Source organism: Aythya ferina (assembly GCF_964211825.1).
Source record: "Aythya ferina genome assembly, chromosome: 3".
Taxonomy (NCBI): domain Eukaryota; kingdom Metazoa; phylum Chordata; class Aves; order Anseriformes; family Anatidae; genus Aythya; species Aythya ferina.
In genome coordinates, this window is record NC_140298.1 from 19921107 (window position 1) to 19947915 (window position 26809).

The 26809-nt window shown below is 35.5% G+C and overlaps 1 protein-coding gene across 1 annotated transcript in view; it reads right to left on the reverse strand.

The window, feature by feature from the left end:
* Positions 1-26809, reverse strand: part of USH2A (usherin) — a 417498-nt gene that overhangs the window by 348369 nt on the left and 42320 nt on the right. The window contains exons 4-9 of the mRNA XM_084512774.1: positions 15142-15277; positions 14075-14138; positions 11150-11444; positions 9637-9821; positions 7246-7467; positions 5841-5934 (exon numbers count right to left, since the gene is read on the reverse strand). Of these exons, the coding sequence (XP_084368900.1) occupies positions 5841-5934; positions 7246-7467; positions 9637-9821; positions 11150-11444; positions 14075-14138; positions 15142-15277 (996 nt within the window). The remainder of the gene's footprint in view (positions 1-5840; positions 5935-7245; positions 7468-9636; positions 9822-11149; positions 11445-14074; positions 14139-15141; positions 15278-26809) is intronic.

Sequence of the window (26809 nt, forward strand, 5' to 3'; positions counted from 1 at the left end):
AAGTGCAGTCCTTTAAAGAGGGTTTACAAATACCATATGCCGAATAGCATTTGGAGCATTTGGAGAAAAGATACTACTGCTGATTTGCAATGGCAAAGTGGCTGGAAAAGAACTTAACTGACAACATAAGAGTTGCCATTTTGAATGCCAAATGCCAGTAACAGAACACAATAGAACACTGGTACGGATATTCTCAGGCAATATATTTCTATTCAAGTCCTCTTTCATCCACGCTTTTTTTGGTGAAATTGAATGAAACTGCACTGAATCCTACAAAATCAAAGCATATGCAACCATATCAGGCTGCTCATTAAATTAATTCACACAAATTTTCCAAATTAAAATTGGAAGTTATTTTCAAATCAAGTATTCACACCATCTAACTCTCTTCTAGACTCCAATGGGACTTTAGTAAAAATTAAAAATGAGAGGGAAAAGAGATGTTTTACAATTGATGAATTTGGTATGCATTCTGTTTTACCAATGTTCTGACTTGCTTGAGATATTCAATTCTAAAAGCTGTGTTTATTATACCCTCTCTCCACCTTGTCTATTTGGAATAACACTATAAATTCCATTCTCCTGTAACATTACAGCATGATGTTTGATGTAGCCACACTACACTTACTAGCTATTCTAGAGTTGTTTTTTCTGAGGAAACTGTTGCATGGGATTTTTTATTTTATTTTATTTTTAATAATACTTTTAGTGGAGTAACAGGAAAAAAAAAACAGTGGCTATCACTTGGCACTCACAAGGAATACAGTACAAGTCATACAAATTCAATAAATATACATGCCACTATGACTTACAACAGATACCCTCATTAACAGAGAAGCACCAGCCTGCTTGTCTCTCAATTTTCCTTCACATTAAATGAAATACATATCCTACAGAGTGGATAAGCCCCTGAAAATCATTTTCAGACTGGAACAGCCTTCTAAACTTCTGAGAAGTAACAATGACAGCCATAATGCTAGATAGTATCTATGACATCATATCTCTTATTTAGTAAAACTTACGAACCTCAAATGAAACTGTATTAAGGGGTAATGACTACTTCACAGTTCCTGGCATGTCATCAGCAGTGCAACAGATCACAAAGTATCTGAGACAGGATCAAGTTCTTTCACTATTTCAGCAATGCTTGTACACAAATTGTTTTAGAAGCCTGAATCTTTGAACTGTGAAATTACACCAGTTTTCTAAGGATGGATTCATGGACAAACTCATAACTTCCACAGGCATGTCTGAAGTCATTCAAAGTTTTAAGGCATGCTACTACTGGACTAGGTTTCTTTTTTCTTTTTTTGTCTAATGTTCTAAAACTCCAGTCAGCCATCTGTCTGTTTTATTTCTTTTCATTTTATTCTGATATAACCGCTTTCCCCTCAGACCTCTCTTTATACATAAATTATGGCACAGAGCTTACCAAAAAGTTTTTTGTTTGTTTGTTTGTTTGTTTGTTTGTTTGTTTTGTTTCTTTGTTTTTTGTTTGTTTGTTTTAATAGTTTGCTTCCTTCTGTAAGCTAGAAATCTGTCATCAAGTGACCATTTACTTTAGTTAATATTTACAGCTCCTCAGGTACTATGTATCATTAATTCCTGACATGATGATACAGGCTGAACTTTAACTAAGATTTAGATAGTTTCTTCTGCACCAACATAAAAGAGATTAGTTATCTGATATTTGGTAAATCAACAATGCCAGTTTTCAGACAGCAGATGTTTAATATCATTAATTATTTACACAGGAAACTCTTAAGACTTTTCTGTATCCAGTCACACTTTCACATCCATTCATACCTTCTCCAAGCATGTATCAGAGTTGTTTTCTTTCTTTTAAATTCTACTGTCTCTTATTAAGATTTCTATAACTATATAAAAATTTTCCATTACCTTTCTTCAAGATACTTACAAACAAACTTAAAGGAAGTTCTGAGTTTGTAAAGAAAGGTTAACCTTGTTTGATTGCTCTGTTTTTTCATGTGCTCTTTCCAACTTTTTATAGCACATCGTGGGAAGTTTTAGAGCATATAGACTCATGTCTATAAATTAGTCTTTGCATATAAACGTTATAGAACTCTACTCTTGATGGCCCAGTTTCCATTTCTATAAGGCTGAACTATTTCCCAAAGTAGTGGCAAGGCATTTACAGAACAAACCAAATGAAGAAGCTGAACATTTTTTCTCATGAGATGAGAGAGAAGTTCCATGAGGATTTATCTCCCCTTTTTTTCCAAATCTGGTCTCTTAACTTCAAGTCATTCTTAAGCATTCCCTTCCCTTTTTCCTATTATCTTACAATTCATTCCAACATCAGGTCTTCATCAAAACAGAACACTTAAAAGGATAAAAAAAAATCCCATTTCATGAGTTAAAGAGTTCATAAAACAGTGATGAAAATAATTAAACTAAAATATTCACTTTAACAAACTATGTAAGTTTTCAGTTTCTGTTGCACTTTGCTGTGCAACAACTATCCAGATGTATACGCCAAATAAATTTAATACAGTAATTTTAGCTATATTATTTGTAAATGTGACAAGGACAGACTTTACCATATGTTAAGAACTTGTTAAGGGATCTCATATTTATGGCCCAAAATACTCTAAAAAAAAAAAAGTGTTGTTTTTTTTTTATACCCACTCAGTTGTGGTGACTGACTTCTAGCACAGGATGAAAGTTAAAAGACTGTTCATGGTGGAATTTCTTCTCAAATATTTGCCACCCTTTCTGAAAGGAAGGTTTGTACTTATAAAGTACCTTCACCAAATTCTTAACTGACATTCAATATAAATATATATAAAATAAAATGCAAAGCCTACTTCACTGGAGTGGGAGCCTGAAAAACACAGGTATAAGCCTATGAAACAGTTTTAATCAAAAAACATAAGTTAGTCAAAAAACATAATCGATTTTGTTTCTGCCTTAAACATTTGCCTTATAAAAATCAAAACCTTGAAGATGTTTAGAATTTATCTAAATCTCCTGTAAAATGCAAAGCAGTGATATATTTGCAAATACTTATTCTATTTTATTACTAATTCTTCTTTATTTCATCTTCAGGCAATACTGACATTATCATTACAGAATGAGAAAAATTCTGTAAACAGAATTTTTAAACAACATCCTTATTCTAACCTGAATGAATATGATTAACTCAAGCATTGAAATTATAGTTACAATGCACATACACCAAATCAAAAATGACACTCACTGGAATAACCCATTAACATTGACAGAAAATATCTGATAAAGCAGATAAATCATTAAAATATATTTATTTTCACAACATATATTTATTTTCACAACAGTCTTACAGAGTGCTTGGTGAACTTCCAGATTTATTAAATATTTATAATTAATCCTTACAAAGAAACATTTCACAATGTGTGTTCTAATTAAAGAGACACTGTCAGTTTGATTTTTTTTTCCTAGTTTGACCCTTCTAAAAACTAATTTCTAATTTGACCCTTCTAAAAACTTCAAATTTCTGTGTAAATCCCTTTTTGACTGCAGATCTTATTTTATACATTTCAGTTTAAGAAAACAGAAAAGTACATATAAAAAAATGTTACATGATCCTAAACACAATATCACATACACTCAGGTTAACACTTCATCTCTCCCAGCAAGCATAGACTGCTTGGCTCTGTGTTTTTTTTGTTTGTTTGTTTGTTTTGTTTTGTTTTTTCTCCCCTAAACATAGTTTCTCCTTTGTTACCTCTGTTGCTATTCTGAAACAGCTTCTTCATTTTTAGAAAGCTTGTTTCCTACAGCCATAAATGCAGCAAGGAATACAACCTACTCATGACAGAAATCCAGCATTCAATGGGATCATGGGATTCAGTTCTTTGATGTAACTCATGTTTTCTTAACTTTTTTTTTTTTTTTAAGATAAATTGTTATCAGTATTAAAGATGGTGGAAACACTGAAATGTCTTTGGCTAAAATATTTGCAGGTATCAGCAGATAATGCAGCAAGTACAGAACTCAATTGATACATCATTTTAAAGTTGACACTGACTTTGTGTTACTACAAGAATGACTTGTACAGGAATTTATTTGTTCTGCATTAGTGGAGAAAAGTGTGTGTGGGTTTGCCACATTCAACTCACTAATTTAAAGTTTATAGTATTGCTCTATTAAACTGTGCTTAAACTGTTCAGAGCCCTGTCTCAAAGCCACCATATCTAATGACAATCGATTTCATCACAGAGCAGAGAAAAACTGTATTTACCAGTTCACAAAATGCAATATGATTGCTATAAACTGTATTATATGCACTAAAGCTAGCAATTATAGGAATAATATGGTAATTTATAATCTCCTGGCAGAAAAGAACCTCGGGGGTGCTGGTGGACAACTGACTGACCACGAGAATGCAATGTCATGTCCCAACTTGGTACTTATAATCAAGGAAAACATGTTACAAGTACAATATTTCTTTGGATATTAAACAGGAAACTATTTAATGCACTTCATTAAGAAACTTAAAAAAAAAAAAAAAAAAAAAAAAAAGAGCAAAAGCAATTGTTCTAATTTTTCAACCAAATAAGGCCTTCTGTTATCATTAGTCTTCTCACCAGCACTTGCTACAGCAACGTCACAGAGCAAGTCCCTGGTACTTTTCCCTTCCCTTCTCATAGATACCATCTCTCCCTACACACACCTAAAGCCCCATTTTCTATGTTTTTTAGGTCCCAAGAGCCCTTTTTGCACCACTTTTCATTTAATCTAAGGACAGAAACTTTTCTGTGAGGATATTTTCTTAATTTATGTATCATGGTTCTGGTTTTGCTAAGTTGTACATAAAAATCTTTCAACAAACACAAAGGTTACATAATTTACATTTACATTATTAATAAACGACAAACATTTATATTAGCTAGCTTTCCTCTTGAGAGGTCAACCACTCTGTTTCAGAAATTAAGTACAATCTGGCATCATTATCCTAAGGTATCCTCCACATATTTCTCTAGAAAACCATGACTTATACTAAAATCCCCATATTGATTCTCTCTGACCAAGACTTGTAAAATTAGGAAAATTAAAATTTTGCAACTTGTTAAGTTTCAGCTACTTACTGTACCTCACTATATCTCTCATTATTGAGAAATACTGTTAGTAAGAGCACAGCAGTGGTAAGAATGTATTTTCTAGATTATATTAAGATTTTTTATTTAGATTTTTTCTTAAATATGGCCTTTAAGTTCTAGTTCCAAGAAGAGATTAACCTTAACATCTACTGTCTGAAAACAGTGCATTAAAAAGTAATATTAAATTTGTTCTTTTATTAGAACAATCATGTTGCTATGAACGATTATTTTAAGGACAACCAGATGTCATACGTAACTGTAAAATGTATGGGCAATCAGCATTTCCTGTCCTTAAGTAAATAAGATCAAAACTCAATTTTCAGTGTTTTTAAACAACACTATCCAAATCCCTGGTTTAAATCAAAATATTCAGTAAGACCCCCCAAGGAGAATGACTTCCAAATAAATATGTACAGGCAAGTCTCAGTATTTTCTTAACTGCGCAGAAGACATTTAAAATCAAGTCTAAAATGTTTTAACTTTTCCTTAGATATATCTTAAAAAGTAACTGTACTGAAAGATTGCATTCTTAGCTGAATTCTGATATACTGCTATCTACAGATGTTCCAAGTCTAAGAAGGTAAATCTATGTTACTGTTTTCCGCTGGATTAGGCAATTTTAGCCCAAATATTCTGTATTGGCTAGGACAACAGTAACATACATACGCATGCACACATTCACAGGCCTAAAATCCCAGATTTGAGGCAGTTCATAGGTGAAGTGGATGAGACACTAACATTATTTCCTTCTGTATAGCTTTCCTTGACACACAGACATCTGTATGGTTCCATAGCTGTATCACAATTATCAGCATGGCCATGACAATTACACCTGAAAGAACAGGTAGTGAATTAAAAATCAAATATGTGAAACATCTCTGCAACAATATATGTCATGAATATAATTTTATTTTTAAAAATAGTCCATTTTTTATTAAGAACAAATAAAACACAGAAGACAATGTTTAAAAGTGCAGTAACCTACAAAAAAAAAAAGACTTAATTGAACACATTTGTAAGTATCAAGAATTGATTTCCAAGAAGAAAAAAAGCCTGTATTAGAGCTACTGTTGCCTTATGTAAAATGTAATGAAAACATGTTAAATTAATGAAAACATATTCACTTTCAGTATATAATATGCATTTGTAAAATGGCATTTTTTTCCAATATTAAGCCCTACAGTGTGGCTATAATTTTTCAAGCAATCTTAACCATATCAAGCATAACTGTCTAGATTATTTGATTTAGTTTAAAATGTCCAGGTCTTATTAAAATAAAATATTCATAAACTATTAGTTAACAGACAATAACCACCCCACTCCACCTGAAGGGCTGCTTTTCTGGAGGCATCGTATCATTTTGCAAGCTACAGTTGAAATTATTTTATTGTGACACAATCACCAAAATTGTAGCTGTTGTAATAAAAGGATTATCATGACGCATCTAAATCAATAATCAAAACATTACTAGTGTAGAAGAGCTTAAGGTAAATGTTACCTTTGATAGGGTGCTTTCTCTCAAAATGATCTCTACCAAAATAATTTCAGAAATAACACTTATTAACAAAAATCTGCACCATATGCTTCTTGGAAACTGTTTCATTGCCAAATTTCCATGTTATTTACAGGGCGTAATTAGTCCTTTCACAAGACAGCACACTTATCATATACAATGAAGTTGTCAGTCACAGATAATGTAACACTTTTACTGACAGCTGCCCAGTTTTAAATTGAAAACTGCAGCTAAAACAAAGAATGAGCTCTGTATTAAAACTGTTAAAATTGCCATGTCTGGGAATCTATAATGAAACTTGGAAGAGCTACTGAAATAAAGCATAAACCATGGTTTCAATAATAAGTCTTTGCTTAGAGGCATTGATAATTCCAAGGAAAGGAGTGCTTTTGACAGATTTGTGTAATAAGTGTAATTAATTTTAAAATAATGCGTGAAGAAATGTTTAAAAAATCAGCACACCAGTTATTTCAAAACTGATGCACTGCTTCAGACCAAATTCCCTTCTCACCCATAAATGTAAAAGCAGAACAACTTGAAGAAATTTTAGGCATGTAATTACATATTTAATACAGCTTTAGTAGTTGGAGGCAGTGATGAGTGGGGTGGAAGAGTTATAGTAACACCTACCTTCCACTGACTGTAATTTCGTTAACTCCATAGTATCTGTGCCTAAAATTTACCCAAGACTCATTAGTATGATACTGGCCATGGAGATGAATCCTCACTTGTGTAGCTTTTACAAAATCTTGGAGAGATGGAGTATTGTAAAAATCATTATAACCAGGTCGGTGATTTGGTTCCGGAGTAAGAACACTAAAGGTTAGATTACCACGGGAGTATGGTGTAAATCTGTTTAAATAACAAAGAGGAAAACAAATGAAAATCAAAATTTCACGTATTTTACAGATTCCATCCCTCAGTATCTGCTTTCTCAGAGATGGTCTCCATGCTATAATAATTATTTATTTTTCTGAGGAAAATTCTTATGCGAGTTGATTTCTAGTCTGGTTTCTAGAATTCAAGCAGGGGAAAGGAAATGCCCTCTACGTGTATGTTTTCCTCAAACTGCCATTCTGTTCTCCAGACTCTAAGTTTCCAAGTGAAGGTAAAGCCTCTAAAAGGCAACTTCAAAATATGAATAAAGTGCAAGTGATAAAGTGACTTTTACACTAAATTAAAAAAAAAAAAATTGTCTCAAAAAAACATGAGCTATGCTTGAACTACATAAGGAATTCATTCAGATGAGTAACATAATTAACATGTCCACATTGTTAATTATTTATCTGCTAAACACATTAAAAACATACAGAAACGGTTATACTTTGAGGTATTGCAGTGACTTACAGACATGGTACAAGGTGTAGAAATACAAACCTTAATCACTGTCATTTCCTCAAGATTATAAAAATGCCCATGAGGCACTATCTAATGTGGTCAGAAAACTATGAACCTTTGAGCCATGGGAAGGATTTCAAAGCCAAAGTCACTTGCCCTCTGTGCCATCTAAAGGAGTTCTGCCCTGAAGGATACAAGCACACTTGTGTCTAAAACTAGGACAGAGCTTGGACACCTATCTGGGCACTTACAGGGTGAGGTGGGAACAGACATGGAACGTTATTGCAACAGTAACTCCTCTTTGAGTACACTGAATACTCACCATTTGCAGGTGATGTTTATCTTTTAAACTAAGTTTTCTGCACATCAGACGAACCCAAAATCATTCATTCATATCACTTCCTATCATCATTTACAGCATGATTGAAGGGGAGAAACAATGTCACTCATAAAACATTTATGGAAACAGTTCTTAATTAACTCTTCTTTTTAGAAAATATAAATACACATACTTCTGGACTGAATAGGGCAAAACACATAATTTGGGTTATTTATCAAAGAATGACTGGCTTACTTAAAAGATTTCCCTTCTTCTCTATCCTCTGCTCCAAAGATCAGCAATAAAGCTTAAAGTTTCCTTTCTGAAAACTGGTGTAACTCAGATGACCTAATGCTCCTCTCCTCAGAATACTGAACTCCTGGAGAACAGACAAAGATGCTGACACTTGAAAAGTCTTAGGAAGGCAGCAGAAGTGAAACAGCAAAAAAGCAAAACGCCTACAGCACCTGGTACTGTATTTTCTGACTGATTTCCAGCCGAGTACCAAACAAGCCTAATACTGACTGACACCTGAAATCGGGCAAGAGATGACACATTTGAATATCTGTAGTGGTATGGATTTAAATATATATATATGTTTGCACGTGTGTGCAAAGCTATATATATTAGTTATGTACTATATGTGTTATCTCCTATATTTGTGTATAAGTGTTATAAATGCATTTATGTATACATGTTAAGTATATATGTTATAAACATTTAATTTTAAATTTGCACATGTTGTCTAGTAAAAAGGCTTGCAACATGTTTCTGAAATGTAACGATTTTTCTTGGACCTTCCCCCAGATTTTATTTTGGTTCTTGCTTAGAAAGATTATGAAGCTTAAAGATACATCTTTCAACCCATTTCTCATGTGTTTTGCTTGATTAGTAGTAAGGTTGAATGACTGGATTTTGTTCTTAAGCTTGCCTTCTGTCCTAAGCTCCAGTCCAACTTGCATACTCAGACATCAGAAGGAATACATTCATATTCACTAGATAGTTACAACCAATCTGTTATATCAGTACCTTCCTTCACTCTTTATCTCAGTGTTCTGTAATTCTACTGACAATAATAGTCCCACAAAACACAAGCATACAAAATTTCAGAAATCTAACTCAAAAATAAGACAGTCAACTGTGTCACATTCCTCAATGTCTGAAATCTGATAAAAGTGACAGATGACCTTTTGGTGATCTTCAATTGAAAGGTCAGATTTGGAATCTTTTATTATCCCTAGCAGCCTATAATAAATGATTATACCAAATTAAAAGATTCTATCTCAGTCGGACATGGAAATGAATTGTGTCAGGATGTTACCTGTTCAAAGCATCTGTATTACGCAGATAATACCCACTCATACCTAGGAAGCTGGAGACAATTGACGGAGTCTGGTTTTTCCAGAGATCCATTATTATCCATTCCAAAAATACTGCAGTTTTTAGCAAAATATTGCCAATCTTCCCACTTTAGATCATCTCTTTTTTTCCTTTGAATTCTTATTGCTTCAGGGTGTGGGCTAAAGAACTGCAGTACAATGTAGAATACCTACAAGAAGATAAATTTATGAGCTGATATTAATGACTGTGTTGTAAAACAATGAGAATATAAACACTATTTTTTATTTCAACGTGACAATATAGTCTGTTTTACCACTTACGGAAAAAGAACAAATATTTCAGTCCATGCATTCCAAATTAAACACAAACCTTTTTGTTGTTAAACAAGTTCTTTGATCTCTCAGACATTATTAAAGAGCAACTGAGCTGTTGCGTCAAAATTCTTCATTTTTTCTTGAAGACCATTTGAAATTGTACTACAAAGCCAAGTCCATGATTTGTTACTGTAATATTGATTTTGGCAAAAATGAAGAGCATAGCCTTGTATTGGCAAACATTTGATGAGCTGTTTGATTAAACGTATTTTTTATTTTTATTTTTTAAAGCAATCTTCCTATTTTCAGCTTGGAATCCAATCTGATACCTGTGTTGTGCTGAAGAAGACTTCTTCAAGTATACTGCTTATGTAGAAATTTGTATGTGTCAAATAAGCCAGTTTTAAAATTTCACATATATCTGAACTGGCTTTTAAATAATGGTCTTTGTGCAGCCAAAACCTGCCATCATATTCTTTACCTTCTCCACATTAATGACAAATAAGGAAAAAAAAAAAAAAAAAAAAAAAAAAAAGCTAGGTAGAATAAGCATTACTAGTAACTGAAGCATGAACTTGACTCCTTTCTGTCAAAATACATGGCAAGTCGGTAGAGATCTTACTGTGAATCCAGCTCCACTACCGATGAGTGCCTCCTTCCAAGACTACCTGATGTTTGCCATAAGCAGCATAGTGAAGTGTTAGGTTGCAATGTAGCATCTTTAGGAATCTCCTCCCATATTGCTCAAGTGGCTAAAACACCACCTCAGGAACATCCACACAAGAGACCCCTTATGATATGTTAGTGTGACACAGATTTTTTTAAATTCCATGTGACTTCAGTCAGCTTCCTATCAGAACTCATACAATGTGCATCTAATATTTTAATAGATATTAAAATTGAAGCTGAAATTTACAAAAGTCAAGTTAAAAGACAGCAACCAATTTCTAAATATTGGTGTCTTCATACATATATTCACTCTGTTATACCTAATCCAGATTACTGCTTGGAACAGACAAGGCACATCAAAAAAAAGACTCCATAACAATAATTATAATGCATTACTTCCTGCTGATAATGGAAGTTTTCTTCCTGTCCCCTTAATGGGGACATCTTATGCATCTTAAAGCACAAGATCTGAATTTCCCCCAAATTTTAAAGTATATAAGAAATATCTTCCTAGTTTGAATTTAATAAATAGCAAATGCAATCTTCTCATTACCTGATACTGTCCATTTTGTAAGTCTATTGTGATAGAAACACCACGATCTAGACCTACAGTATTAGCAAACACAGATGAAATCCAGGTGGTCCCAATGTCATCATCATTGATGTAATACAGAGGATGGGCTTCTGCATCCAGCCTCAGCACTCTGTCATTAGTAGTATCATCTGCACCATTAGGGATGCAGTACCTCTGTATCAAGGGGTGTACCCGGGGATGACTTCCAGGACAGCGGCACTCGGATTGGGTATGCAGATGAGGAAATTTTCCAGAGAATACTTCCAAAATGTCTCTGTCACGGCATATAAAAAAGCAATTACATACATGATAAAAAATGACAAGTGCCACTTTGTGCCTCAAGGCTCATAGATTAAAGAAAATTCAACTTAGATTACTCTAGAAGCCCTAAGGCCTGGTTTCATCTCACATAAATGGGGCAATCATCTAGGAATCAGGCCACCCAGGGTCCCTACTTAATCAATGGCAAGCAGCAGGCATCTTCACAGGTGTGAAGAAGTGCTCTGACTTGTTTTCATTGCTCCAGACCACATTATATGGAGATCCACGGACATACAGAGATGAGGGAAAAAAAGTTCCTTCCTAGGATATCTAAAGATAGATAGAATTAATCCAGCCCTAGATGCACAGAGAAAAAATGTGAAAAACTCTTATCAATATCTTATTATGGCATCATGTCTGATTCCACTCACTGATTTGGACACCATTCTGAAGTATAACCATAGTATTGGCATATTATGAGGCACAACCACAGATGAATTAAATGTTCTCCCTCAAACCCTCCAGAAAGACCAGCTTGAGAAGTATCAAACTACACAATAGACAACACAGATAAAAATATCTTCCCTTTTAGCAACTCTAATACACATGTCCACTGATTTGACTAACCCAGTCTGGGATCATTCTAGTAGCTTCTTACAGCCTATATCAAAGCAATTAAATAACTTCAGTTCCCATTGACACCAGCTATCCAAAAAAATAGGTAGGTAGATAGGCAGACAGGCAGATGAACAGATGAATGACATGGGCTGGTGGTTAGCTAAACCTTGATCTGCTCATCTCTGGTGTAAAAGGTTCTGGTGTGAGCCCAGAAGGTATGAAATTTTTAAAATAAGAATTACTAATTTTCCCATGTCCCTGTTTTCCAGGAGGAACATAATTTTATATACTCATTAAGCTATAAATACAAAGTAACAGGATCTTTCAGACAGCCATAAACTTAAATTAATTCATATGCAAGTAGGACTTGCATTCACAGTTTATCCCACATAAACATTTTGAACCAAGTTACTTGCAGATATAAAACTGCATCAACAAAGTCATCACTAGTTCTTAACACTGTAAAATACCTTATCTTTCAATTTTTAAACTGTATTCATTTCACTGACTTAAATTGTAGTTCAATGGATTTGACAAGTGTTGCTCTGAAAGAATATACAACCAACAAGATTTTTGTGCAATTTGGAATTCAGATTTGTATTAATACTTTAAATTCACAGGAGATCAGCTCATTGCAATGTCCTGCAGACATGTGAGCTCCTAGGAAACTGCTCTACATCTTATTGAAAGACTATCATTAAGTAGCCGTAAGGCCTGCATTCATGAGCGTCGCTGAGCTTAGCCTACCCAGAAGCACCACACAGACTAATAGGACCTGACTTTTTCTGGCCAGCTTGAATTGACTAGATTAATCCAGCATGAGTTGGATAACAAAGGTAACATCTCTGTGTAACACACTAGGAAGGGAGGCTGGAGGGCAACAGAAATTGTAGTGGCAACTGTAATTTGGCCTCAGGGATGGAGGATGTCAAAGCAATTGGCCCAGGGCTGCATGGGCTGAGCTGGCAAAGTCATTGGAGGCTTATGGGAACAATCTAATATAGAAAGCAATGAAGAATTAAGACAATAGCCTCTTGGGATAGGGACTTGGGGGGCAGGGAGGGTGTCAAGAATACCATGCATGGATGTCTGATACCATGAGAAAGCTAGAGGAAAGGAATCACTAAACACAGAAGCCAAGCTGTCAGCCACTAAACCAGCATGTTGACTAGCTGGATTGCCTGTCCTCTTCTTCCTTTGAATTACTAGTTTTAGACTGGTGTAAACGGGGCTGGCCATCTCTCCTCCCTTCCTCTCCCCTGAGACTGAGGCATTTGAGTGCTTCTGAGAAGGTGGGAATAAAGACTGCACTTGACAAACAACTGCAGATTCTCACTGAAACCCATGACAGAGAGGTCTGCTTACCAGTAAGCCTTGCTGTAGGGGCTAAACAATTTGAGACAACTGTCCAGAAGCCAAGGACATAAGGATGCTGCCCAGCTGGGAACATAGCAGGCTTTATTCCTTCTTTTGGAGAATAAAGCAATACAAGGGGCACCCTGTCTGAAGTACTTTATGGACGAAATTGCCCACAGCTTACATGAAGCTCTGGGGAAGCTTGACAAGTCTCATTTAACAGATCTAAGAACACATTATAATGTCAGAATTACGTTGAGTTGATAACACCAGAATGCTTATTGAAATCTAACAACTAGATCTAGTCTCTGCTAGAACATCTGCTAAGTCAGGTTGTAACAGGGACAACGGCAGCAAGGTAAGCATACATTTAATACTGAGTTTCACTACATATGCTTAAGCAACATTTCAAAAGCAAAATGTTAAAAATTATTTTAACTCAAGACTTTTTAGACTAAAAAGCAGGCTTGAAATGATGTCCAGTAAACTAGATCATCAGAAGCAATCACTTAAAGGAGATTTATGAAAAGCACCATACTAAGGGAAGTAAGCATATTGTCATTTATTCTCTCTTGTTATCACACTTCTTTTTTATATATATATATTTAAAAAAAAAGAAAGAAAGAAAGTTTTTTTTTGTTGTTGTTTTTGTTTTTGTTTTTGTTTTACCTGTTTGAAAGTGCCACTGGGTAAAATCGAAAGTCTTGCATTCTTCCAACAAATTGCTCTAAACCTAAGAAAATATACTGCAAGTAAATAATCAAATCCTGTTGAACAAAAGGCAGCTTTGCATTGCATGAAAGCACCTTTAATTCAGCACACAGAGATCTCTCTTGCACAATTACTCCTCCTGAATGAAACCATCTTGGATCTGGACAAAGCTATAGAGGGCAGTGACTTAATTTTTTGATAAAAAAGAATGATTTATAATAACTTTATAAGAACATTTTGTACCTATCTCTTTTCTGATTAGAGAGGTGGCACAAGGATCGGCTCATTAGACAGAAGTAATGAGCCAGTCCATGTGCCACCTCTAATTAGAGAAGAGATACAGTAGGTACAACTGTACCTATCAATTTATACAATAAAGATAAAAAGCATTTTAAAGTACTCCTCTCTTTATACATTTATTAGTTGTTGGGTATTCAGAATCAAAATCCTAACAAAATACATTTCCAAATACAAGCATTAAGAAATGGGACACAGAATGACTTTCTTGCCCAAAAGCACAATAAAGTTGTTTAAGTGACATATAGTTATATTTAGGAGTTTGCTTCAAATTCTGCACATTCCTGAAGAGTTCTTACATTTGCAGAGCCAAGAATTTGTGGAGAGCAAGAAAACATCCTGAAGCTGTTCTGTAGTTATCATGTCATACTGTAGCACATATAAAATTCTAGATGTTGATGAAGAATAATGCTATCAACCATCACTAGAGGCTGAGCAGTTCTCATTCTGCTAGTGGTTTACATTAGCATTGATGAAACTGAAGAACATGAAGAATCTAAAACATCTCTATTCCTGACTCTGAACAGGAATGTAGTCTAGAGGCCATGGACAATCCCACTCTGAAATAGTTTAATCTATTTACTCAGAAGAGCTGTGATAGTAAATTAATAGAATGTGTCACTTTAGGGACCGGCGTGTTAGACAAAGCAGAAAAACCTACCTATATGCAGTAACATCATGTTCTGAAATAGTTCCAGAGCATTCCACTAAAATAGTATGAGATTTACCTGTGAAGCTTTGTCCAATTTGCAGTGTACCATCAGCATTACCATCTGCTACTGGTCCCACAAGAATCCTTGAATCAAAAGGTGTGCTGTCATCTTCCCAGCCATTCAAAAAGAAACTAATTCTGCTGTGATGCACCTATAGAATCAACAAAATGGGCAAATATATGCTTCGTTATGCAATCCTTTAGATTTCAGTACATGTATCTATCCTTGATTAACCATTAAGATTACTTCAACCTACTTGGCAGCATACCTTTACCTGTGGTGCCTACTGGAAGTAGTTACCTCCTTTCTGTCCACCCATTAGCAATCCAATTAATAAGATCATTATTCAGATGCATAGATTATAAAATTTCTACAGTGGTTAAATCAAAGAATCTACAGCACAGTGATCTGGCAGGGAGGAGGAAGAGAGAAAAAAAGAGACCTCTGTTCCACAAGGTACAAGACTGGTTACAGCTACTTCACCACTTCAGGCCATGGGCACATGTTATAGCTGTCAGAGCTCTTCTCATACACATCAGCTCATACAGGCCTGAAGGGACCATCTACCATACTCAGGATAACCAAACGCAGCACATCTCAGCCAGGCTTCGAACACCCCTCCAAAATGCCTCGCTGTCCCTGGCATGCTTCTTCTTACAAGAGCTGAAGGGAATGGTATAGGAACTGGCTACATCTGCTTTACACCCAGTGGGAAATTCCCTTACTTCAAGGGAACCATTGGCTAGGAATATGTGCTCAGTTGGCACTCCAGGGTATTCTTTTCTGCAAGCATTCTCTTTCCTGCCACTTCATTTTAAATTTGAGCGAATGTTCATAGAAATACTTTATGGCATTCTCCCAGCTCCACAAAGTCACACAATGCTGAGCTTTTACAAAGTTTTTGTTTGTTTATTTGTTTGTTTCATTAAAAATCCATGCTTATGTTACATAAAACTGGACAAAGTTTAATAATATAGAAGTGCCCTTCAGCCTTACATTTTATGGAATTCAATAATTTAATTTTTAAAAATACAAGGATAAGATGAAAATTGGAGTAATCGTGGCTGTAGTTGGCCTCGCATTAATGAAGTTAGTTACTGAAGCTACCTTCAATTTATTCAAAACTTTTGAACTCTACTGAATAGTTCACTTAAACTTTATCTCATTTCAGAAAGCAATTTATTTGCAAAATTCAAATTACATGATTTTAAAAATATTTAGCTTGCATAAGGCTTATTTCACCTGATAGCTTGGTAACCTTCAGATTTTGAAGAATTGCTTTGTTTTAGCCAATTTACAGAATGCCTGTTCCATTTTGCAGATATAGATGCCTGGTGAATCGTGTCTATGGAGGTCAATTAAACCTAGAGCGCTTTAGTCTGTCTTGATACCCACTCTAATCAAATCAAGATAAACCTGAAATAATCATTTCCAATAAGAACAATAGACATGTGAGGACAAACAGAAGGTTTACAAACCAGAATAATCTGTTTCAAAAAGAAAAGCCAGAACCTGAAAAAAAATCAGTTTGAAAACCACAATATAAGCACTCAAAATGCTATTCCACCAATAAAGTGTTTCAAATTTCAGACCAAGATAAACAGACACAATTATCTATAAATCTCAGCTCAGATGATCATCATCAGTGCCTCGGGCAACACGAGTCTATCAGTATTTTAAGAAAGAAAATATGAAATTTGATGGGGTTTCTTCTTTGTGTTTGTTTTTTTTTGTCCCCCCTTTAGTTTCACACCAAATTGTACAATGCTTTTTTCTCCTTAAACTGCACTTTCAAACATATACATGCATGCTGAGCTTTATTGCTGTTTCCACATTCAGTCCATATTACCCAAAATAAGACAGAAAAATTTATTGTCCTTCCACTGATGGAAATTTGAAGGCTATTATCATAATTACTAAGCATTGAGATTTGTTCCAAAAGTTATTGCATATGAGTTTCACCACTCAAAATACATCTCTCTCCATTTTAAATTATCCTTTCTGTTGACACATCAATGACCTAAATACAACACTTTTTTATTTAATTTTAATTCAAAACCCTCTAAACATCTGATGCCCTATTTGCAAGAGCCTAAGTATATGGTGGTTACATTGCATTTTATTTTGCATCACATTTTTTACAGCCTGTTACTGTCATTTGGTGTTTGACTGTTATCATCATAAAAGATACAGGCTTTTCTACTTTGTTATTTGTAGCATTATCTCATGTTTTACAACATCTTTGCACAACATGCCCGCACATGAAATATAACTAGTGAAAAGTTCTCAGTGGTATTAATGCATAAAAAAGAATGTGGTTCCATCTCTACTGTCTTTACCCAGCCGAAAGCTGATGAACAGCCAATTTTCCTTTATCACATTAGCACAGCCATGAGGGAAACACATTTGTTCTAGTCAGCTACACTAAAGATACTATTACCAATCTAACATATACATGTTTTATATCAGCAGTATTCTCAGAGTATGAGGGAGCCAACAATATATTAACACTAGCATGACAGTTTATTTAAGAAAAGAAAATTGTCTCTGTAGAGGGACAGAAGTTAGAAATGTATGGCTAAAGCTCAGTGTCACTGGTCTAATAAAGGTAATAATTCTTAAGCTTTCTTTATAGCAGGTAACACTCCTGTGGCAGCTCTGTCATATCATTCAAATAAAAATGTTGTCTTTTACAAGTTTAAGAGTACCCTTATTTTTAGTCAGATATGAAGCATGTTTCCGATTTCCTGTTTTCACTGTAAAACATTTGTAAGAGGAATTCAGAAATGGGCTCGCTCATGCCCAACAGCTCATTGCAAGCTTAGCACCTCAGCTGCAGCTTCTGTAGGGCCCCATTCTGCTTCCCCCAGCAGTAAGCAGACCGCTTGCCTTCATGTACCCCTATTAAAATCAGCAGGACTATTTACGGCTTAAGAGTGACAGAATTGGACCCTAAACGATCAGGTATTTTTACTTGTTGAAAATAGGTGATTAACGACAATTTTAAATCTCCCTTCCCCCTCCCCCATCAACAATCTCTTTATATTAAATAGGATTTAGAATAGTTGGGTTTAATATAGCACATCCCCAAGGTAGCCCTAAGCACTTTACAATGCTGAATTGGATATCAGTAGTGCAGTGACTGTGTAAGGCAAAGGCAGCAGTCATTATGCATTTGGCAGTAGCTCAATGTAATGATCCCCCTGCTGGTTATTAAAGGGGGTATGAATATCTGACATGGGAGGAAAACGTAGGAGGGAAACCATGTGTGGGATAAAAAAAAAATCCCAGTGGCTCTCCACTGTGGGAGGAGTGCAATGTCTCAAAGTTTGGTGTCAGTTTGGTCTAAGCTAAATAAGAAGGAAGGCTGGCACCGAATCGGCTGTTTGATGTGGTTGTTTAAGGTCTCCTGACCATTAGCATTAAATTGTGCACAATACCACAGAAATAAAAGATGAATTTTACTGGTATCTGACAGAGGGGACAGGATTATTCCCCTATTGTCTTCATAAATAAAATTCTATAGTAATTTGGCCCAGGAGAGTGAGAAGAGAGGTAGGAAAGGGTAGCCTGCAGAGCACAGGACTGGAAGCCTGGAACATCAGAGCCCTAATCCCAGCTCTGAAACCATCTCTCCCCCTTGTGCCTCCCCATCTGTCAAATACTTAGCAAATCACCTCACAGGGAGGTGGCATGGATTAGTCACTAAGATAAATTCACTCAGCGACTGCATTAGCTGCTGCCAATGCAAAGCCCAATAGCAACTTCAAGCAATGGAAAATTCATTTGATGGTGAATTGAGATGGTGAAAGATACTCACAATCTTTCCTCTAAGAGCATTCTTGTCATGATCCAGAAGAGCTTCAAAGATGAGAGGTACTGAGCCAATAAGGCAAAAGGCAAGTTAATTTAGTGCATCCAAAATGAAGTTCTTACGGTCCTGTCACAAGTCAATTGCCCTTTAGAGCCAATCCAAACCACTTCCTCCCAAATAAAAATACCAAATCCAATCACTGTCTACCTAGGAAAAATTTCCTACCTGATGGGTCACTGCGGTGCAGAATGGGAGACACACGGAAGGTCAAGCTACCGCTTATAAATTGAGGTATGAACAACAAAGGTACTACAACTATTCATTTTCTCACTTGAACATCTGTACTACTCAGTCCCTACTCATGAAAGCAAAATAATGGAATTTACCATGAATTTTGCTACTTCATTTGAATCAAGCAAAGTAATCATAAAAACAATAACTTTAAAAAGCAATATTTTCATGTATTGATTGCTAATAGAAACTTCTGTTATACATGTACTGCAGCAACTTCTGTGGGGAAAAAAAGAAGCACCACAACCAAATTCCACATTTAACTTCATAGGAGTTGTACTAGCTAAGGGACTAGCTATGGAAAAAAGCAGAAACAGGGGAACATACAGGAGCATGGTAAGCACATATAACACTGCTCCTGAATACTCTTTGAAATACTCTCAAATCACTGGCAGCTCAAAGAGTTCAGCCAGACATCATTCCTACATATTTAGCAACTTTCCATGGATTTCTTTTGCATCTATTTGTGTTGCTGTTCCTTGAATGCAAAAAGTGGTAGTTCCCAAAGGCACACAGTGTTTAGATTGAAGAATATGATTTTTATTTCTCTCTTTTTTTTTTTTTAAGCTCTGAACTGTAGGGTTACCTACAGGTGTAATGATAAAAAAGTATTTCAACACAAAATACTTAATATACTTGGGGGGGGGGAGAGAGGAGAAGAATCCTAGTATCCTTTATTAGCATGGAGACAAAAGAAATTTGGGGTCTCAAGTAGAAGAAAAAGTAATATTGATTTTTTATATATATATTTTATTTTTATTTTTTTCACTTTCCAAGCCAAAGCCAATTTGTGGGAATTCTAAGACCCCAAGTCTACACAGTTCTGGCTTTTAAGTAATAACACGCTTATATTACATAACAACATTCACGTGTGACACCTAGTACATTTAAAAAAACATACACTTTTTCTTCGCACACATCATCTTGTCATCAAAACATCAAAAACCATTACACATATATATAAAGACATCTGAGACCAATTTAGTCTCATCTACGTAGTACTGAATTGCATCATTTCAGCTAAAATAAATGAAGTTCAATGAATTCTACTTCAGTGGATACTATGTTGTGTTTTTTTGTTTGTTTGTTTTTTGTTTTTTGTTTTTTTTTTTGCATCAGTAAAATTTTTCCATTAATAATAAGTCTTTATATTAATACTACTCACATACCTTTTGCAAAATTATTTCTAATAAATAAGATAGAAAGATGTGAAAAAGAAACCTTTATGTTCCATTGTTCAATAACAAAAACTACCTAAATATAGCAGAGCTCAAGATCACTAACCAGATATTAAGACTCCACTGAACTAATTGACATAAAACCAACAGATGTGTTAGTCTCTTCTCTGAATGTTTTAGAATTTATGATTATATGTTTCAAAGACATACCTGTTTTTTAATAAGCACGTTTCCCTTCAGGTTATTTTTCCTATTCTAATATTTAATTGCATGGGAAAGATTTATTAAAATATTTCAGATAAATTAAAGGGAGTTATTTCAAGACAACATTAATCTTTTCTACTGGTTAAATATACATTCTTTTTACTCCTATTCATCATAGATTCTAGCAATCACAAAGTACAATTTAATCTTAAAGTTTCTTCTCATCTATTGTTCTAAGTAGATCACAGTGTCTGGCAAGACAAATGAAGAAACCAGATGGATTTCTTTCCAGATTTTCAGGCCATATATGAGGAGTTCCACAATAAAGAAAATCTTGGCACCAAAAAATCAAAGAAGAAAAATCTTCATTCTAGCCAAATGATACCAAACCTTGCCTACTTAGTTATCCAGCCAGTTCAGTGATGGCAAACACTTCAACTGTAACTTCAATTCTTAAGGCTATTTATACCATCAAAGAAAGTCTCAGCAGTGACAGGAATGACCATAATAATGACATATAAAACAAGTAAAGAAGCAAATGTTCACCTTTAGACAACTAATAGGAGATAGAATACATTCCAATACATGTAATGGACACCACTATTTCTAAACAAGATGAAGAAGATTTAGATTAGAGGTTAGGATAAAGTTCTTCACTCAGAGGGTGGTGAGACACTGGAACAGGTTGCCCAGAGAGGTTGTGGATGCCCCATCCCTGGAGGTGTTCAAGACCAGGCTGGATGGGGCTTTGGGCTACCTGATAGGGGTTGGGGGATAGTAGTGGGAGGGGTCCCTGCCTATGGCAGGGGGGTTGGAATGAGGCCATCTTTAAAGTCCCTGCAACCCAAGCCATTCTATGAATCTATGAGCTTCATCTATGAAGATGAAGCTCAGAGATCTAAGATACGTATCAGACACCAAACAAGGTTCTTGCAGGTATCTGTAAACTGAAATTGGGGAAAAAAAAAAAAAAAAAAAAAAAAAAAAAACAGCTAATTTTTAAATTACAAATTCAAATTTAGTTAGTTGCAAATGCAAACAAAATTTTAAGATTAAACACAAACTAAAATTAAGAGCCTGTTTCTCTACTGAGAAAACAAGAAAGAAAAAAAAGAACAAAAATAAACTGTAGAAAAAACAAATCTGCATTAGTTTATCCTTTAATTAAGCTCTATTTACACATCAAGAAGTTTCTCTGAGACAGAAATAATTGTATCATTATAAAGAATTTTATATACAATATGAAGAATTTTGAAGTGCTTTATGTACAGCAATTAGGTAGCTAATACAACTTACCTGATAAGGCATAAAAAAAATGTTCCATTTATTTTCCAGATCAGCAAACAGGCAGAAACAGAAATGACCCTTCCCCTTAGTTGCTATAAAACCTTAAGCAACTCCAAAGTCAATAAAGCTATACAGGATTTACAGAGGTATAAAATAAGCAGAAGTTAGCATAAATGATTTGCTTAATCATTCAGAAATAATACAGAAACAGATTCTGACAAGTCAGAATAAGTTGTGACGCACCTAGCTCAAAAATTACTATACAACATACAGTTACAATTGCTTACTGTTATTAATTTGTTATGGTTCTTAATAAAGTTGTTTCCTGAACATAGCTTATTATATGTTAAGATAACCAACACTCACAAAAACATTTTTTCTAAATGTATTGCAGATTTGTTGCATCAGGAACTTGTTCAACGAGCTCACTCTATAGAAACAGACAGTATATTAACACGTTTTCTCCCAAGGTGAGAAAACAGATTAAGGTTATGACCAAAATGACAGGCCTGTGGCTTCCTTGAATACTTTAATAGAGTCAACAAATCAACAGTGGTCACTGATGACAACAGATGAGGGAAGACAATAGATGGAAGGAGGGGAATTAGTGATGCTGTTATAATGGTATAATCAGAAACTTGAGCATAAAAATCTTTTTCACCTTCAACCTGTCTAAATATTCTCTTTTTGCCTGTTTATATAAAGATATACAGCATATTCTACCATTGGGTGACATGTGGATTCACATCTCTACTCTGAAAGCAGATGTGGAACAGAAGCATAACCATTAATAGAAGATGCAGGAAGGGGATTTTGCATATCAGAGAGACGAGACACACAGGTATGTACTTTGGTATTTCCTTGCATAATTGCAAATCTTGCTGAAGCTGCAGTTACAAAGGCTTCCACACAGCTTTAATATTTTGTAAGTGAGTTTTTGTAAGGAGGAAAGGTCAGTGATATGAATTTAAAGAACACAAAGTGGACAAATAGATGTTTGGGGATAAACACGGAATGAAACTATTAGCATAAGTCCAAGTTTATCTTCAGTTGTGATTCAAGCAGAGCAAATGACAAGAAAGCCACCATGCTGCCTTTCACATGTTATTAAAAATTTGGGTGTCTATGTACCGCTAAATTGGTGCATCAGAAATGGCAGACAACTTTGTCACAATTCAGTACTTTCCCTCACTGAAGAAACTGCAGAATTCCTTCTCAAAGGCTCCTTTCCCACCTGCCAGTTCTACCCCTCTTTCTAATTTTCCTTACAGCACCATTTACTGATTCTTCTTATTTTGCCTTATTCTATTTTTATTTTCAGCTCCATACATTTTTTTAACACATGCACAAAAAATAAGACACATGGGAGTACAATCCATGCCCCAAGCACTAGTATTTTTCTAACGTTATAACAAATAGGGAAGAAAAAGTTTTTATCCTAAAATTCCTCTATTCCTCCCAAGCCAGGTAAGCCCCCTGTGAGCCACCTTATGACTGTTTTGGAAGATAAAGAGGTGCAGTAGTTTCCACAGCTCAAGTTCTGCAGCTGTGTCAGGATTTCATACCACACAACCACATCCTGCTCCATACTACCCACCAGCATCAGCATACAGCCTGCTCATAGTCTCATGTTGTTTCTCTCTCCTTACAATATATGCCACATGCAGTCTAACCTAAATTTAAAACCTTCACTGAATGGACTATTCAAAAATAAGTACCAAAAGCACTATTATGCAGTTGGTAGCGTAAGTACATTTTGGCAGTGATGACATTATTGCTAAGGAAGTTTGGGCAGATGTCTTACATAAACCAAGATCCCTTGTGCTTCTTTTTTTCCTCCTCTTAGAGACACAGCTTACAACCAGAAGATAAAAAGAGTTCACTTTTAGTCTTTTGCTCTTTGCATTTTAATTTTTTATTTAGAATGAAAATTGAACCAACACAGAGGGAACTTTGCAGATGTAAAGCTTTGCAAGAGATAATGAACTTATGTAGTAAACATGAGAATGTGTCACAAGGAATTTGTCTTATACCTTGTTCTTAAACAGACAAAAAAGATGCTAATAACCACCTTAATAGGGGCAGGGAAAGGGTGGATAGAAATCAGAGTACAATAACCAGGAAGAAAAGCAAGCTCAGATAATCTATCCACATACTACTTGACAGACAAATGACACCTTCTACGCCAGTAAAAACTTGTTGATGATTTTGCCAGCAAGTTTGATGCTGCTTCAGCTAGAATCGTATGAAGCTTAACAAGGGCAAGTGCTGGATTCTTCACCTGAGATGAGGCAACCCTGGCTGTATGTACACACTGGGGGATTAGAGGCTGGAAAGCAGCCCCAAAGAAAGGAATCTGGAAGGAGTGGGGATGGGGTGTTGGTCAATAGCAAGTTGAATGAGTCAGCAGCGCATCCTGGCAGCCAAAAGGGCCAGCTACTTCCTGGGTTACACTAAGCCTGACATTGCTAGCTGGTTGGGGGAAATGATTGTCTTGCTCTGTGCTGTGTGGCCTTATCTCAAGCACTGTGGGCAGTTTTGGGCACCGCAATACTAGAAGTACATAAAACTAATAGAGAGGGTCCAAGGGAGAGCAAGAAAGATGTTGAAGGGTCTACAGTGGAAGATATGTAAGGAGCAGCTGAAGGCCCTTGGTTTGCTCAGCCCAGAGCAGAGCAGGCTGAGGGGCAGGCCTCATGGGGGCCTGCAGCTCCCTCAGGAGGGGAGCAGAGGGGCAGGTGCTGAGCTCTGCTCTCTGGGGACAGCGACAGGACCCGAGGGAACGGCATGGAGCTGGGACAGGGGAGGGTCAGGCTGGGGGTTAGGAAAAGGTTCTGTACCCACAGTGCAGTCAGGCACTGGAACAGGTTCCCCAAGGCAGTGGTCACAAAACCGAGCCTGCTGGAGCTCAAGAAGCATGTGGACAACACTCTCAGACATATGCTCTTTTTCAGGTGATCCTGTGTAGAGCCAGGAGTTGGACATGATAATCCTTATGGGTCCCTTCCAGCTAGAGATATTCTGTAGTCCTATGAGTATGGAACCCTGTCTTGATTTCAAATATATTTCTCTTTTTTTTACTTAGCAAGTTAGGGAAAGAGTACTACTTTGAGTAGCCATTACAGTTACTTAAAATCTTCATGCTGTTTTTAGATTGGTTGACCATTATCTTACAGCAAAGGTAAAAAAAAAAAAAAAAAAAAAAAAAAAAAAAAAAAAAACACTGCTCTTGTTAAATGACTTTATCCACACTTTATTCTAAACTTTAACTTTATTTTAAATTGTTGTGTTGTGTTTCAAATCCTATACCATACAGCAAAACCCTATACCACATATTCAAATCCTACACCACATGGCACAAAGTGCTCTTTTAGCTATTAGAACTCTGCACATCTGAGCATCCAAACCTGCTGCCCACCCCTCTGTATCTCAAGGCTTGGAAGCAACTCGATTGCAGGCTTGAAGGAAAAAGACACAAGACAACAGAGGCAAGCTGCAATATCTACAACAGTTTTGAAGTGATATTTTTCACACATTTTTGGTTCTCAGGCCAAAGAGTATTTTACATACAGAAAAGAAAATGAGCTTGAACCATTCATTGCAGCCAACAACTTAAGCAACACTATGGTCAAGGACCTTATTGTTATTAAAAAAAATAGTAATAATGTTAGCATTCATAGTTAGGGGACATACCTTTATGTCCAGCCATCCTGTCATTTTTAAAAATAAATCATGCCAGCATAATTCTAGGCTGAGATTTATTATTTAACAGTAGGCAAAAATCTAAAGTTAACTCTGCCCTTTCATCACAGCTTGCCAGTAAAATAAGTGCCTACAAACATTTTAATTTATGAAGTATTTTTAGTTCATTTATATCAGAATTCAAGGATGCTGCACTCCTATTCATCACTGGGAAAAGGATGTAAAAACTCCAAAAATCTCCCTTTCATCGCCTGTTTAAGGTCTACAGGAAAATCACCTGCAGCCTTTCAAAACAGCAACTGAAGTTGGAGTGAGCAGAAATGGTATAGAGATAACATTTAATTTTTAATACCAAGCTATTTGGTATTAAATCACTACATTTTCTTCAAGATCAGGACACTGCTTTAAGCTGATTAGAAGCACAAGGAAATGGTTTGAAATAATTCAGAAGTGTAATCCTTCCTCAGTATAACATAAATGAAGTTTCAACATACCTAAGCTTACCATAAGTGGGAACAACTAAATTTGTCAATTAAAGCTATATTTTAACCCAGAATATTTTAGGAAAGTTACAAGAGAAGACCTGGAAAGATGACTTTCTTTACAAGATTTATAGAAGATGATAGAGGATGCAAAGACATCTATTTGTGAAGACACCATGCAGAATCTTATTGCAGAATCCAGAGGAATTTCCACTAATATAACAGGGTTTATAACACCTGTTGAATATATTGTCCTGCAGTCCAACAAACCAGTAGAATACCAGGAAAATATTCCAGAAGGAGTAAATAATTTTTTTTTATTTTTTTATTTTTTTTAGTTTTATCCTCTTTTTTTTTTTTTTTCTTCCCTGTTTTTACTCCTCTTGTTAGATTTTGACATATGCTTTTCCAGGAGTTTCTAATAAAAAAAAATCCTCGATTAGATAGTTTTTGAAATTAAAACTGCCTGAATGGGAAAAAACCCATACCATTTTTAAAATACTGAAATTGACTCATCACAACATTCTGTCCAAAGATAACAAGTGGACTGACTAGTATTTCAGCTGTGAATTTATTTAAATGTAGACATACACATGCAGCATTAGGGAGGCAAAAACAGGATATGAAATAAACATAAGGCATCAACTGTAAGCTCACTGTCAAGAGTACACCAAGGCATCTAACCACAGAGTTCAGCTGAAGGTAACTATCTGTCAAGTGTAATC